The sequence below is a fragment of the Larimichthys crocea genome, chromosome VI, assembly GCF_000972845.2.
Source record: "Larimichthys crocea isolate SSNF chromosome VI, L_crocea_2.0, whole genome shotgun sequence".
In the NCBI taxonomy this organism is placed as follows: domain Eukaryota; kingdom Metazoa; phylum Chordata; class Actinopteri; family Sciaenidae; genus Larimichthys; species Larimichthys crocea.
In genome coordinates, this window is record NC_040016.1 from 8,757,851 (window position 1) to 8,774,423 (window position 16,573).

At 40.3% G+C, this 16,573-nt stretch overlaps 1 protein-coding gene across 1 annotated transcript; it reads left to right on the top strand.

Annotated features, from left to right (window-relative positions):
- The first annotated feature begins 1,101 nt into the window (after positions 1–1,101).
- Positions 1,102–13,397, top strand: crbn (cereblon). The gene is made up of 11 exons (XM_010748897.3): positions 1,102–1,239; positions 1,504–1,619; positions 1,694–1,896; positions 2,558–2,707; positions 4,484–4,646; positions 5,872–5,934; positions 6,025–6,109; positions 6,248–6,363; positions 7,791–7,855; positions 10,719–10,850; positions 11,378–13,397. Exons 1-11 carry the CDS (start codon positions 1,164–1,166, stop codon positions 11,565–11,567), a joined length of 1,359 nt encoding a protein of 452 aa, XP_010747199.1. The 5' UTR covers positions 1,102–1,163; the 3' UTR covers positions 11,568–13,397.
- The last annotated feature ends 3,176 nt before the right edge of the window (positions 13,398–16,573 follow it).

Sequence of the window (16,573 nt, forward strand, 5' to 3'; positions counted from 1 at the left end):
CTCATGTGGTATTAGTATTGTTGTTACTTAGCCAGTATTTATGGGTCTGGTGGACCAGACCCATAAATTCTGACAAAGGTTGATACACTTGATCTCAGGACTATCCGGACTGTTCACTCACTCAGTATAAAGCATATTTACTGTATCATTTTGGAGAAATTCATCCTCAAAGTTCATTATTTTGAATTGAAAAGGGCATTATGTGCAATATTTACTCTACTGTAAAATCTCTTTGATCCATAATTTCTGACAAAGGTTGATACACTTTGGCTAAAGTTGGGTTTTGGGCTTTTAAAACACCACAATCCAATAATTTTCTCTTAAAATACTCAACAGATGTTTACTACATGCCAATTACAAGTTATATGAACAGCAAACATGGTTAATATTTGCTCTTTGTTAGATCACATTTGTGAATTAAAAAGGAAAATAATCAAGAGGAGTGAGTGGGAAAACATTTACAAATGAAGAAAGATGTTTCACAACTATTGTGTATTGTTTATTCATTTGTACATTAAAACCAGCCTGGTTACTACTCATTTTTAAGTGCAACTACTCCAATTTTCCTTCCTATTTGAAACAATGTCTGATTCCACTCAGCTCACAATATAATTTAAGGCATACTGATCAACTTTTCTTTCTTACTCCACGAATTAACAAAGAAATTGGTCGAGATGCATTTAAATCTAAAGCCCCAGCAGACTGGAATAATCTCCCTTGCACGATTAGGTCTATAACCTCCTTTCATCACTTTAAATCCTCTCTACTTACTCACTTCCAAACATCCTGTTCTTGTTTTTGTGTGCATGTGTGCATACGTATACAAATAGCCCTAGTTTTGCTTTTATATTGCTGCAGTTGTGTTTTGTATCATTCTTATTTTGTCCATGTATATGTATGGGGGAGGGGGCTAGTGGAGCATTGTGGTGAATGGGTGTCTGCGTCTTTGTATCGTCTGTAAACATTGTATATCTCTGTTGGCAACAAGGACCCCCTCGAAAATGAGATGGTACATCTCAAGGGGGTATCCTTTGATAAATAAAGAACAAATAAAGGAGCTGTGTTGGGTCCTGGCTTCAGGGGGCGCTGTGGCTCAGCCTGGATGCTGCGCGCTGACTGGAGCCGCCGCAGAAGAAGAGAGTTAGTATTGTAAACACAAGGATATGGCTGACGAGAGGGGTGGAGGAGGCGAAGACAACATCAACGACAACATGGGCAACCAGCTGCAGCTCGTACCAGGTAACAGCCGCAGTCAGGGGGCCTGGCTGCTCGCTCCCTGCTCGGTGTCTCACCACAGCACCGTCTGTCTCTCTCCACCCTGAAACATTTCTCCAGCACAGGCCACTGCCAGAGCTCACATCCTGCCTCCAGCCTGTGCTTTCACTTTCTGTTCCTGTTGGAGCTGAAGATAAACTCTCACTGTGTGTGTGTGTGTGTGTGTGTGTGTGTGTGTGTGTGTGTGTGTGTGTGTGTGTGTGTGTGTGTGTGACTTTGTGTTTGCAGACAATGAGGAGGAAGAGGAGGAGGAGGATGACATGGAGACTGAAGACCGAGACAGTGAGGAGGCAGAGAAGCCCAGCATCATCACCTTTGACCCCAGTCTTCCCACATCACATGCTGTGAGTGCTCCTCTCTCTCTCTATTCAGTTTTCCTGCAGCTCTCATTGTGTTGACCTCACCTGTTGCTGTGCAGTACCTGGGTGCAGACATGGAGGAGTTTCACGGCCGCACGGTCCACGATGACGACAGCTGTCAGACCATCCCCGTGCTGCCGCACACGGCCGTGATGCTGGTCCCCGGGCAGACGCTGCCTCTGCAGCTCTTCAGGCCGCAGGAGGTCAGCATGATGCGGAGCGTCATCCAGAGAGACCGCACCTTTGCTGTGCTCGCACACAGGTACGAAATCAATCCCAAGATTAAATGCACACATGACATTTGAAGAGCTCTTCAAGGAATCCCGATGATCTCACAAGGCTTATCTTGGCCACGAACCAATGTTTTTGGAGCTTGATCCGATAATCTGGATATTTCCACCTCTCTGCTTCAGTGGTATTTCCAAGCTTAGCTCTAATGTGCCCGATAAATGGTTTTCAAATTTGATCGAGCCATGTATTGTGAGTCTCAAGATGTGTCGTGGAAATTCTGGTTATCTGGTGAACAACAAAGAAGGCGTTCAGAGTTCATGCTGCTTCTTGTACAAGAGGGAGAGGTGATACAGAGAGTAATACAATCAGTCTGCACAGTTCTCCGCCGAGCATAGGGCGGGTACACTATTTATAACATGAACAGATAGATGAGGTCAGTCATCGGGCAAGCTATCAAAAGGTCAATCAATCCCCTGAAACTGTCTGCAGCACCCAGGGTTCCTCAGAAATAGTTTCCGGTTATCAACAACATGAGTTATGACGGATGTGGCTAATGAATGCTTCTTGTTTGCCGAGCTGCAGATCTGCAGAATCAGCTCTTTGCACGTAACAAAAAACCACTCACAAGGGCGTAGTTATATTTGTAATTTCTATTACAGATGTTGTTTTTAATTTGATGTCCCTCTCTGCAGTGGGTCAGGTGAGCCGGACGCAGAGTTTGGGACAACAGCTGAAATATACGCATACCGAGAGGAGCAGGAATACGGCATCGAGACTGTCAAAGTGAAAGCTGTGGGGAGGCAGAGATTCAAGGTCCATGAGATAAGAACTCAAGCGGACGGGTGAGTTGAATTGCCCCGTAATCCGTTAACTAAAGGTGACGTATGCGCAACGTTCGATTAATAAAATAACGTGGATAACATGGAGTATAACAGTGGCTGCGTGCACAAATCAGAGGCCTGCAGGTTTTTTCTTTGTAATCATCTAGTCAGAAAGGAATATGAAAGCTGAATGTATGATAATTATCTGTTATTGACTACCTGATAAGATCCAGCCGCACTGGACTTGGACTGCAGATAAGTGGAGTCACTTTATCTTCACTTAAGTGTGTCCTAAACAGCCTCTATGTTCAAGCATGACAAATAAATATTTGATTTTCGTCAGAACTTTTTATATAGCACCTTTCATACAGAATTGTAGCCAGAAATAGACAAAAACAGAGCAGTTGCATGAAAAACTAGAGATTAGAAGAAGAGTAAAAAGCATAAAACTACAACAACGAAAAAAATAAGAAGTAAATTAAGACCTATAGGGTACAAAGCAGTAAAAGTAGATAAGCACCAGAGATAAAAGTAACATTGAGTGATCAGGACATAAAAACTCAGTAGTGAATGATCAGGCACCTTAGGTAAACACCAGGCTAAAGAGATATGTCTTAAGTTGTTTTTTAAAGAAATCTACAGAGGTGCAGTCCCTCTGCAGAAGAGAGAATCTTAAAATCAATTCTAAAACGGGTAACCACTGCAGGGATTTTAAAATGGATGTTATGTGCCCTCTGTTTTTCAGTTAATATAATTCAGTATTCATTCAAAGAAGGTGGCATCACATCAGATATCAGTTTTTTTTGACCAGCAGCAGATGAGACAAAACAATGAGGACGTTCCTCACAAAATGACTCCAGTGGTTCTCTCGCAGCTCACAGCTAGAGGGCAGACTATTCACAGTCATCTTCAAAAAAATAAACTGAAAGCATCACAGTGGAGTGTAGCTGTAACTACTGCACACATACACATTCAGTTTTTTGTACAAGATTTATTGGTTATGACTGTTCACGGTGTCTGTCCTGGTCTTTGTGCCTCTTCTTGTTGGAGGTGACAGAAAACAGTCGATGTACCTGTGGAGAAAACTGTTGTGATCATGTCTACGTTTTACTCTTCATAAAGTCACATACCCTCTTTCCTGAGTTGCTAATAATAATGTACATAAACTGGTTACCATAATCCCATTGACCTTTTGTTGTACTGCGACTTGAAGTTATCACTCACTTAAATGGGATCTGCTGTTGTTGCTCTCTGGGCTGAAACATACTGCATATTAATATAACGCTTACTGTATGTTTCACTTGTATTCGTGTCATTAATGTCTCTAAAACATTTTCTGGAAAAACAAAATCTGGAAACATACTGTTGTCATGTTATAGCAACAGGTTTGCTCTTTGTGCACAATATATAATAATTAATTATTAAATTAAACACTGCATGTTGTGTTTTGGCAGGATCGAGCGTTTGCTCTGACGTGTGTGATTTTTGTGCTGTTGCTATGTGAATGTTTTGTTTGTCTGAGCTCCAGGAAGTTCACCGAGTTCATCGCGGGTGAGAAGTTAAAGCAATATTTTCTTCTCGCTGACACTGAAAGTGTATGATTATGTCACATTTACAAACATCCTGTCATACACCTGATGGTATTCAGCCAGCACACCATTTGTTTAATCTGCTATTCGTCTGCTCCATTTTCACTCGTCTTCTGTTGCTCTCTTTCTCATCTCCCTCCCTGTCTGCCTTTCTTTCTTTTCTTTTTTTTTTAAATACACAACCGATGTCATTGTTTTTCCTCCTCAGGATCAGACAAGCCAAAGTACAGATTCTTCCAGAACGAATCCTTCCAGATCCCCTCTCTGCTGTGCAGCTAACACCGCTGTCCAGGCTCCACATGCACCCCTCCTCCAAACCCCTGACCCAGAGCTGCAAACAGGCTCAGCGCTGGTGGAATAACTACCAACAGGTCAGAGTCGCAGCAGTGTTGCAATATGGACAGGAAACTTATTATAAAAGATACTGATGAATCTACAAATGATCATTTAATTATTTATTGATTTGAAAAACATCAGAAAATAGTTTTTAAAAAAGCCTTGAAGGTCTTCAAATGTTCGACCAACAGCCTTGAAGCTCAAAGATATTCTCCTTACTACAATTTAACATTTAAAAAAGCTGTAACCATCGATTCCTTTTAACGTTTGTGCTCAAAAAATCTGAAGACCGTGTGTCCCTGTCAGAGTGCACAGGCTTTGACTCGGACGGAAGGTTTTTAATAAATAAAACCGTTACCGTCTGCCGTGTAGACGTCTGTTATTATTGTTATTACATTACCTCCAGCTCCTCCAGCTGAGGACACGTTTAAGGCCTCGTTTACCGGTGTTATGAATCTGTTGATGAATTTATTTGTTGATTGACAGAAAATGAATGAAATCACTCAGTATCTTAAGTTTTGGGCTGTTGTTCGGTCAAAATGAGCGACACATTTATCTCTTTAGGCTCAGAGAAATGTTGATGATGATAATTTTTATATAGGTCATTTGATTAATTGAGAAAATAATGTTAATTACATCCATACTACATGGCCAAAAGTATGTGGACTTATGTGTTTTTGCTCTGGGTACAATGCTGGTTGATCTCAGCATTCGTTATTAACTTCACTGTTGCTGATTTCAAAGTACTTTCAGGCTTTAGGTGTAGTAAAGGCACAGGGACAGCTTCCTCTGTAACTTTGTCACTTTATTGTCTCAGCCGTAGGACGAACGTGATACATCACCTCACTGTTTGACCTCATATCACTCCATAAGCATAACTTATATTACAGGCGAGACGTACTGTAATATGTAATCCTGTTCTAAATGAAGGAACACAATACAGATAGTTATCATTAATTAAAGTATGTCAATTCTACTCTCACTAAACCCGAGAAAAATAAGGTAATCACACAATAAAATACAATAGTTATGACTCATGCTCTGAGTTACAGTTAAATAATAATGCTACAATGTGCAAAAATAGCTACTTCCAGGCTGTAATGTAGCTATAATGTTTGGGTGTCCACATACTTTTGGCCATGTAATTGAAGTCCGTAATGGTAATATGAGATGGCAAGAGAAACTCCTCGGATGTTGAGTTACTTCAGTCGGTCCTTTGTAGATTTAATTTGTTAATGGCATGTCTGTTGTTCGTCACAGAGGAAGTTTCACTGTGCCAGTCTGACGCCGTGGCCACCCTGGGTCTACGCGCTCTACGACTCCGTGAGTACCGCAGCCCTGTATCTGGTATTTCCTCCATACGTAAACATCACGTTGACGTGAATGTAAACCTCCCGTGTTTCACCCCCACAGGAGTCCCTCATGAACCGAGTGAAGAAACAGCTCCATGAATGGGATGAGAATCTGAAAGATGACTCTCTCCCTACGAATGCCGTAGGTCAGCCTCTGCTCAGTGTATTACGGACGGACTGCAGAGACATACACGCATGCCACGCACAGGCGTGTCTTTCTGTTTGTGCTCCTTCCGTCTTTTAATCCCCCTCTCTCTCTTTCCGTCCTGTCTGGTTTCTGTCAGACTTCTCCTACAGAGTGGCGGCCTGTCTGCCCATAGATGACGCTCTGCGGCTCCAGCTCCTGAAGATTGGCAGTGCCATCCAGAGACTCCGCTGTGAGCTGGACATCATGGACCGGGTAAGGAGAGGTCACTGTTAACCCCTCTTCCCTGCTCGCCAACCACATCTTCTTTTCTCCTCTGTCCCTGCAGCCACCACCACATTTTCCCCCATGGTGGCATAAGACCTAATGTCCAGCTGATCCAGATATTTCATCCCAGAGTTGGCCTTCACAGTTAGAACTTCAATACATCTGTAGTAAACATGCTTACCTGTTTGTCACGTTTAATCTGTGGTAGATATTCACTAAACAAACCATCAGTCACACGTAGCAGACAGATGTTATCGAACGGATGTTTAGGCGTATTGTTAATCATATCAAGCGGCCCAGACTAGAGCGGTGTAAACAGTCCTCACTTTATCTCCGCTTACACATGTACTCTGAATACAAACAGAGCAAATCAGTTTCATCCTGGATTACCTCACTGCTTCATGCAGGGACACTCAGATTTTTGTTTTTTACTACCACATCATGGATTTATACGTATCTTCCTTCATTGGGTATGATAGTCTCTATTTTTGCTTCCAATCATCATTGCTGGCACAGAATTTTTTGACAGCAAAACTGAATGAATTTAGTTTGGTTCACGATCTATGCTGAATGTTTCCACCACAAACTCTGGCCCCTCTTTTTAAATCTCATGTCAAAAATCTCGGGGTAACATTTGAAAATAGGCTCAAATTTGACGGCAGGATCTCGAGAGGGCAATCCACGCTTTCATCAGTTCCAGATTGGACTTCCTTTTCTTTGGCCTCAATTTCTCGTCTCCAACTTGTGCAGAACGCTGCTGCTCGATTTTTAACAAGCACGTCCAGACGCGAACACATCACCCCTGTGCTGTCATCACTCCACTGGCTCCCACTGTTTTAGATTGGCGTTTCAATTCTGACTAGAACAGTCGTGTGTCTTCGGTGTACTCGTCTGCTCCTTTCTATGTATTTCTGGAAAGTTTTTAATACCCTGCAGCGCTGCAGCATTTTTAATTGTCTTTATTTGTTACGTATCTCCTATGTATTGTTTTGTGGCTTTGTTGTAAAGCACTTTGGGTACCGTTCCGCTATTGTAAAGGGGCCGTACAAATAAACCTGATTTGATTTGATCATCGCAACAAAACCGCTAATGTAGAAAGTTTGAAAACTGCTGTTGCACAACCCAAAACCTTTAAAGCTTTTCTCCGGATGTATGAAATGCTTCTTAAATGTGCCTGCCGATTATCTGCCTTCTCCTTCTTGTGTGATTGAGGATAATTATCCTCCTTATTGTGTCTCACTCGTTACAGAAGATCTGAACTGGAGTCATCAGGTTAGTAGCTTTTGCAGAAGCATAAAGGCTCCTGTGCGGCGATTATAGCGCCCTTAAAGAGCCTCAACAATGAAAACGCTTTTCACCGAGAACATCTGATTCGTATACGTCAACATTAACACTGAATTATCTCTCCTCCTCAGTGCACGTCACTTTGCTGCAAGCAGTGCCAGGACACAGAAATCACCACAAAAAATGAGATCTTCAGGTGAGGTGTTTTTTCTTTTTGCACATGAGTACGTTTGTGTGTCCTAGCTCGTTTGTTTGAAACGCTTTTCAGCACAGTGTTAATACAAACTTCAAGAGACCTGACATTTGTTCAAGAGAGATGATTCATCACTGAGAATATTACACTCCATGTTGCCTTTTCTTCTCTCGTCTGGCTGGTAACCAAGAAAAGAAGCTTTAACAGTGTCTGAAAGGCTACATATAGTCTAAACAGCAGTACTCGTGATCATTTTTCATATTTAATTCTGTTGTAATATTAAAAAACATCACAACTGAAATGTTTTTAAGCTGCTAGATGTGCAGATTTCTTTCCAAGGAGATCAGACTAAGAAAAAGTGTCACCAGAGTTTGTTTTTGATGATGCCAAACATATTAATGTCTTTCAAATGCAAAGAATCAGATTTTTATCCTCATCTGACTTCTTGGAGAAAGTTACTCAATCTATACTGATCTGTCTACTCACAAAGACAGAAGTATTTGCATTTATTTACATTATTTACAGTATTTACAGTAAATACAGGAAGGCAGCGAGTGATGGGGATGGTCGGCGGGTGGCAGTTGGGTCAAGAAAAGGAAGTTTGCTGTGGAGAACGTTGGGGTTGTAAGGAGAAGAGGACTCGAAAGTTGGAGGGGTAGAGGACGTTGGAGTAAGGGTGAAGGTTGAAACGGGAAGAAGGGGGTAAGGTTAGGATAAATTAAAGTGAGGGATGGGTTAACGGGGGTTGAAGGAGATTTTTTATATCACATCGATCGTGAAACAAGAAAGACGACATGTTTTTATTTCACCTGTAAAGGTCTTAATAATCAAAAAAATAAGCTCAGGCAGCGGACCTGAAGCTTGATGTTTTCCTCTGTGAGGTGTCGGTTCTCTTCTTTCTGAGTCCATGCTCTATTTTTCTCCAACAGTGTCCTCTCCATCTTTCCCCTTTCTCTTTCCCACTCCTGAGTGTCTTTGAGGTGGAACATCTCCTGTCCCGTACCTGCCAAAACTTTCTTTTCTTTCACCTGTTTTTAAGTCATCGCCTCATTTCGTACTTCAGTGTGAATGCTATTAATGAGCTGTACATTTTTTATTTTACTGAAAATGGAAGACAGGAAACTTCAGTTCAGGCTGCGTTTCACTTTTTTGTTTTTGTTTCTTAGAATAGAAACAAAAAAATAGCCAACCCTATAGGAAATTGGGATAAAAACACATTACTGCTTCCATTTACCATTTCCTTTTGTATTTTCCTACATCACAGTAATTACTGTAATTACTATCGTCAAAGTTGACACCGATTTCATTGTCCGCGTGGACGTTGCTCACAGTCTGGCGTCACATTGTGAACATAAGTGGGCCTGCTCTGCACCTCCGTACTCCCGGCACACACTCACACTGTTGCGCAACGTAATTTTCTGTTGATGATGTGCGATGGTTAATGTTTTGATCCAAGAGTGACACACAAATCCCCCAAACATCAGTGAGACTTTGCAGACCCTTTACTGCACGCTTATAGGAGAAGTGCATTAACTTGAGTTGAGCTTGACGACATCCAGATAATCGGAGTGAATGAGGTGATGGTGTGTTTAATTTGATTTCTGAAGTTAGAGTTTGCTAACTTTTAAAGCACACTTCCTCCGACTAACAAAATTGTGGACGTTGCTAATGCATTTTCAATTAGAGACAAACCAAAACTGGAGTGTGTGTGTGTGTGTGTGTGGAGTTTTTGTTTTTAGTCTGTCTGGTTAAATAATTATCTTGTCGAACTGAATTTCTCCATCCTCTCATCTTTGTGTTTTCAAGTGTTTTGATTAGTTGAAGCCAGAATGTTTATTTCAGCTTCAACTTGAGTTGTTTAAACCTGAATTAACACTTTTTTGGGGGGCCCCTTAACAAGCCATAAACAATCACAGAAAGCTGACATGGTGAAAGAGAATTATCTTTTGAATTTAAATTATCGTTCGCTTGCAGCCACATTTCTGACCACATGATGAATCTAGTCCATCAATATTAACTCTCCTCAAAGAAATACACAAATATTGTTATCTGGTTTATCACTATAAGCGACCTCTTCAACATTACAGGTAGTGATTTGATCATTTTTGATCCAAGTGTTTTTATTAGTTTTACAGGTTGTACAGAATTTGAAAAGCATTTGAATATATTTGAACTAAAAGCCCACAAACCCTACACTGTTGCACAGCTACAGATTTATGCTACAAAATATCAAAGCGTAGATTCTACGGTACCAAAAAACACAAAAACAAAACACACACACACAAAAAGAAAAAGTATTTTCTACATGATCCACAACTGGTTGCCAGGTGATGTACTGTAGAAGTTGAGGGCACGACCTCTTGTAGGAGTTAGATATTATTATTATTATTATTATTATTATTATTATTATTATTTATTATTCTTATTATAACATACGTGGTACAGTGGCTGGTGTTATTCGACAGCGGTTTGTTCAAGCTCTCTTTAGACCAATGCAATCTATGTCCATTGTTGAACTGAGTTATTATAGACTGCAACAGCACTATTAATGCTTGTTATTAAAACCTTTAAGAGACTATACTGCTGCTATAGAAATTATTACTCATTTTATGAACAGAATCCTCATGACACATGGTTTGTAGTATTTATTTTTTAACAACATGTCAGCTGACCTGGACCCTAAGCCAAGTTAGTTGTGATGAACTTGCTGCAGGGTTCAGAGTTTCATTATACCTTTTATGGAGTGTCTCTTTTTTCTTATGAATTAATGTTCTGATGTTTTGTTTTTGGCTGAAACCCTTTGTCGAAGTCATAATCACTCCTCATGACAGACTCCACCTGCTTCTTTTCTTCTCTCCCTGCACAGTCTGTCTCTGTACGGCCCCATGGCTGCATACGTCAACCCTCATGGTTACGTCCACGAAACGCTGACTGTCTACAAAGCCAACAATCTCAACCTGGTCGGCAGGCCATCAACGCTGCACAGCTGGTTTCCAGGGTAACTCTGTTATACTCATGGCATTTAGTTCACTCTACTCCGTTTCTACCATTACACGTTTTAATTCGGACCATCTTTTTGTATTTACATTGTCACTTCTGCACCAGACACATCTAACCAATGAGCGGAGAGAGCGTTCTCACGAGGCTCTTACCAACTCATCCACCGATTCAGAGCAGTGCAAACAAACAGCAGTCGTAATGGACTCAAACCACGACTCAGGGTCACGGGAAAAATAATAAAAAGCATCAAAATGTTTTGTAGAAACTTCTCAAAGCATTCCTGCAGCATAAATAATCCTCTGTGGATCAGAGTGTTCAGTATGTCCCAAACACTAAAATAAACTATTTCCATGTCATGCTGTAACTCTGACCCATCAATGGAGTCGAGTGTAACTGCTGAGTCATAGTTAAACTTACAAAACAATACAAACATTATTTGTATTCATAGATTCCTGATTTAGTAGATAGTTATTTTAATAATTTCTCATCAAACTGATGAACTGTTTCCTCTTCCCGTGCTCTCAGGTACGCCTGGACGATCGCTCAGTGCCGAACCTGCGGGTCTCACATGGGTTGGAAGTTCACAGCCACCAAGAAGGACTTATCTCCGCCTCGTTTCTGGGGTCTGACCCGTTCGGCTATGCTCCCTCGTATCCCCCAGGGTGAGAGTGATGGGGAGGAGGGAAGAGAGGGCTCTCGTCTCTTCTGCCTGTGACGTGTCAGACCATCATTTAAAAAAACAAAAACAAACAAAAAAAAAACCCCTCCTAAGCCTGGATCTTTAGGCACTCTCTGTCTGTGATTACCTAAAGTGATCAATGCCTCACCTGTCACCCCTGGCAGCAAATCCATCATATTAGTGGAAAGGTCATTCAGCCTTTAAATGGCGCTCTGAAAACAAATTAGAAAAAGGAAAAGGTGGTCACGATTGTTCTTAAAGGTTCTTGAAATATGGAGGCAGCAGTGAGACGACTAAGTGCGTTGTGTTTTAAAGTGAGAAAGAAACAGACACGTGGTAACATCCCAGCATGCAGCTCCCTAATCTGCACCCCTTGTCCTGCTGATTTCTCGGTAGGTGCAGACACACAAACAAACACAGAAAATATATTTAATGCATATTTATCATTCAGCTCTTTTCCTCCGTACGACAGGAGAGAGTGGCTGCTTGCATTTGAGATAGAGACATTGTTGCCAAGCAGTTAGTCTTTAATCTGTCGTCAAACAAACCAGTTCATGTAAAATTCACTTAGCATTTAGAACCTCTGCAGGCAAGAACGTGCGCTCATGTTTGTGTAGATCTGATTTTGACTCTGGGGAATGAAATCGGATGTATTTTTGTATGCAAGAAGATTGGAGAGTAACTCATCCATGTGTGGAGACATTGTGCTATTTATTATCACGCCAGCTTTTTTTGTGTAATAAACAACAAACTGAGGTGACAATAACAATCAAGTGTAATATACTCGATACAATCAGTGTCTGTTTTGTATTCGATGGAGGCTCCTTGTCCTGTCAGATGTGCTTCAGGAAACAAGTGTTATCTCTGCTTGCACAAGCGAATATTAGAGATGTCTCTGTGCCTAATGGCAGACTGTTTTTGTTTTTTAAAGGTTGAAGCTAATTAAAACAGACTGCGAGAGAGAGAAGCTTTCACACTTCTTCATTTGGTTGGCTCATGTTGTGTTGCTTGTTGAAATGGTGTGCCTACGACGCAGCTCAGAGTCTTTAGATAAGTTTCGATGAGTCAGCGAACCACAGACGTCAGTGAAAGACTGTAAATGGCAAAGTGATTATGAGATTTTGCATTTAATTCTTGATGTTTTTTCTTTAGGATTCGCTTTGGTTTTGTAGTTTCACACTTTTCAGGATTTTACTTCTGGGTTTTTGTTTTTTTACTTGCTTTATTGCAAGGTGCTGGCTCATGTTTGTACAAATGTGACTGTAAATAAGAGGCAGTTATAGTTATAGCATTTGTTGTGTAATTTAACTGGTGAATCTGGCTCTTATTTCTCAGATCTCTTCACGTCAAAGAGAGTCGTTGGGAACAAACCCTAAAGCAAAGTATTTGATCGCAATAATAAGAAATCGTCTAGATTGTGAACATGCTGGTCTGTCTTATTAAATACTTTCTTAATAGTTTGACAGGAAACACGCTTATTTACAAGAGTTGAAGGTTAAAGATTGAGACTGCTCTCACGTCTCTAAGATGCACATTAAATCAGCTTATTAACTTACCAGAAAGACAGGAAACAGGGAAGCAGCTCGCCAGTAACAAATCTGCCTAACGCACCCCTAAAGCTCAGTAATTAACATGTATGTTTACATTGGTTATGTACCTGGATGTCCATTGATTGATTGTATGAAATAACCTGTTAATTAACAAGCTTTAAAGATGCTGGTATATAAATACCTGTGGATAGAGCGAGGCTAGTTATTTCCCTTTATACTAAGCTAAGCCTACTGGCTGCTGGATCCTACAGATGTGACATTATTATAAATCTTACCTGTTTATTCTGAGTGAAATGAAAACAACTTTTTGGTTTCATGCAGAGTTTCAAAGACTACTCCACCGATTTAACATAGCACTCCTCTATGACATTGTCAGACTCACGATGGACGGTTATAAAGCGGGGTGGCTACCTAACCATCAAACCATCTTGAATGCTGCTGATTTAGTCGGAGTTTCAGGTGTGATATCCTAGTTAAGTCTCGAGGCTGCTAGGCTACAGAAGTCCGATGAGCTCACTGATGTTTTTAATTTTTCAAACCTGTAATCTTCTCTGAATCAAGTGACATAACATGCGGCAATTTATCCCATTTTCCTCCCACATAATCAGCGACATATTCCCCAAGATCTGTAAGCAGACTGTGATGTGGAAAATCATTGGAGCTCCCCTTTTAGAATCAGAAAATGTAAGCTTGTTCTGAAATGAGTCTGGATTTATTTACTTATAATATTCTTTTGGAAGGTTCAACGGTTTCATATCATATCATTACATCGATTTGTTTGATTAGAGAGAGGTTTCCACTGTGAGAATAACGCTTAGAATCTAAAATTCAATATATTCTCCACAATAAAATGAATGAAATCAATAGCTTGAGTCCATAGAAGGTCTATGATTGTTTTTCCATGAGATTCGATGTACCACAGAGTGAAACTAGAAAGATTTCTGAAGAAATTTGGAGTGTGCATAAGAATAATACTTAAGCGCGGTGAGTAGTATATAGTGTGCTCTTGCAGGCACACTCAATAAACATGCAGATATCCTGTGACTTCTCATTTACATGTTTAAGCAGGACACTCGAGGCAGTTCAGAGAGAGAGTGTGTGTGTGTGTGTGTGTGTGTGTGTGTGAGAGTGTGTGTGAGTGCGTGTGCGTGTGCGTGTGACACGATGTGATGAATTAAGCTTTAACGAGCAGGTAGAAAGCTTGATATCTTCCCTGAACACTTCACATCTACATACAAATTGACACGTGCCTTCATGGTGTTTGTGTGCTTTTGTGTGCCTGCATATAATGAGTTTGCACTGTATTAATCTTTCGTGCATGTACACGTGGACAGAGGATCATTTATATGCTAGCACGTTGTGAGTCTAATGGATCTCTGTGTGTGGGAGAAGAGCCGTGTTGACCATGTGCAGAGCATTGAGTGAAGAGCATTTGTAGTAATGATGTTGACAGGCTTTGGGGCATGCAAAGTGTGACTACTCATATATATTTGTGCCTCTCTGCAGTAAAGTTTCTTCCTTTATGAACTTGTTTTGTAATGTGTTGTTGTTTTAAGACACAAAATGACTTTATTGAACGATTGAAACATTGAAAGGTGTTTGTTAGTTTGTGTATTTCAGGGCTTTAACAAACATCCCTGTCGGCTATCCACAGTAATGTTGTAATGTAATTATCAACACAAGGTAATTATCGATTCATCTTTAAGATAAGAAACCTATTGATCCGGTGCAGTGACAGGAAGAAGTACAGAGAAGTATAGAAAGTAAAAGAAATAACAGAGATATATATAACACTAAAATGAGAAGGATACAAAATGGAAACTACAGAAGAGCAGAACACAAATACAGCATAACATTGAACTTATAACTGGCATGTGCTACTCAGACATGTATTCTCTTTTCCAGTTATTCTACATTTTATTAGTTTATTAGTTAAAGATATTTGGCAGAGAGAGAGAGAGAGATGGGAGATGACATGTAGAAAAGGGCCACAGGTCAGATTCAAATCCGGAGTCAAGTCTGCATCATGTTTCATGTAAATAATCCACTTTTCCCATTTACTGTCAAATACATTTTCCTCAAACCATTGCTCTTTCTTTGCAGGGTCAGATTTACACCACTGTCTTTTCCTGGTTATGAGTGATATTCTTGCCAGGTAACAGTCTCTTCCTTCCTTTAAATTAAAAAAAATAATTAATTGACTTATTGTTCAAGTACTGTTCTTGTTTATTGCATCAAACAGACTTCTGCCGCCCTGCAATTAAATCGTTCTCCTCAAGTGTGACCAATGATGTACTCGAAGGCTCCAGAATAATGGAGTAACCGGACCTTGAGCTGAGTTTGCTTTTGTCAGTCACTGTTCCCAAGGGCAAGAGCTCCTTAAAGTACTCAAAGTATTGTTTGAAAGTTTGTTCATCTAGAGTTTAGATGACAATTTAGCAAACGGCTGATGAAGACCAGAACAAGTGAGTGAGTAGACCTTAAGTGGAAATTTGTCACCATCGTGTACTCCACGTTTCTGTAGACTAATTTATGCGTGATGATGTGTGTGTTGATGCAAACGCATACTGTGTTAAGCTTAATTATTTTCAATTATTTACAGCCACTGTGCGTGCTGTGAATAACACCTGAAGCAGGGCTGAAACACTTATTTGGTCTTATGCAATCACAAATGTTCAAAGATTAGATACTGCAAACGTATGAGATAACGCTCCAGATGTTTGACCCTGAAGTTTTCCTCCCAAGAACTGAATGTATGCACCGAGCTCTTCATCAGACAGAAGAAGAAAAATCTGAATAGTTGTTATTAACTCGTGCTCTCTCTGCTTTACATCGTCTCCTCGTCATCAATAGTTTTTATATTCTGAACACGCGGAAATATGTAGTTACATTACTCGGCAATGTACTTAATGATTGAGGAGTTTAAAGTAACTGGAGATGAGCCTTAATCAGATTAAAGTTAGCTATTTTAAGATCAGATGAAACGATGATCTCAGGAATGAATCAAAAACTGTTTGTGTCTGACAAGAAGTGTCTATCTTTGCTCGAGTTGAAATGTTTGACTTTTTCTTTGACATTTTGTTCACAAGCGAACTGCTTTTCCTCTTCTGAACTGACAGATTAACAGCAATGTTCACACAGAAACAACATGTAAGGCAGTGTAGTTTGTTGGTAGTCTCCTTTCTAACGGCAACAAGTTGCTTGCTGAAGTGTCTTTGAGCAACTTTACTGGTCTTTACCTGTAAAAACAAGGTTATACAATAGGATTACATAACTGCTGGATTCTCTGGAGTCAAAGCTGTTTATGAAGGTCACTACGACAGCTACACTGACAAAACCTTGTAATACCAGCTGCTCTGTTGAGTGACACAGACAGCAGTCACTAATAACTTGCCGCTGTCTAATTTAGTTATTTGTTTCTTAATTGTCTCAAATTAACACCTGAAAGAAAATTATGACCGATGGCTAATTTTCATATTTCACCCAAAAAAT

Excerpts from the sequence above, each read along its gene's own strand:
- crbn (XM_010748897.3), top strand. The coding sequence starts at position 1,164 with ATGGCTGACGAGAGGGGTGGAGGAGGCGAAGACAACATCAACGACAAC. Across the intron at positions 2,708-4,483 it reads ATAAGAACTCAAGCGGACGG|GATCAGACAAGCCAAAGTAC; the intron begins GTGAGTTGAATT and ends TTTCCTCCTCAG. Across the intron at positions 6,364-7,790 it reads AGCTGGACATCATGGACCGG|TGCACGTCACTTTGCTGCAA; the intron begins GTAAGGAGAGGT and ends TCTCCTCCTCAG.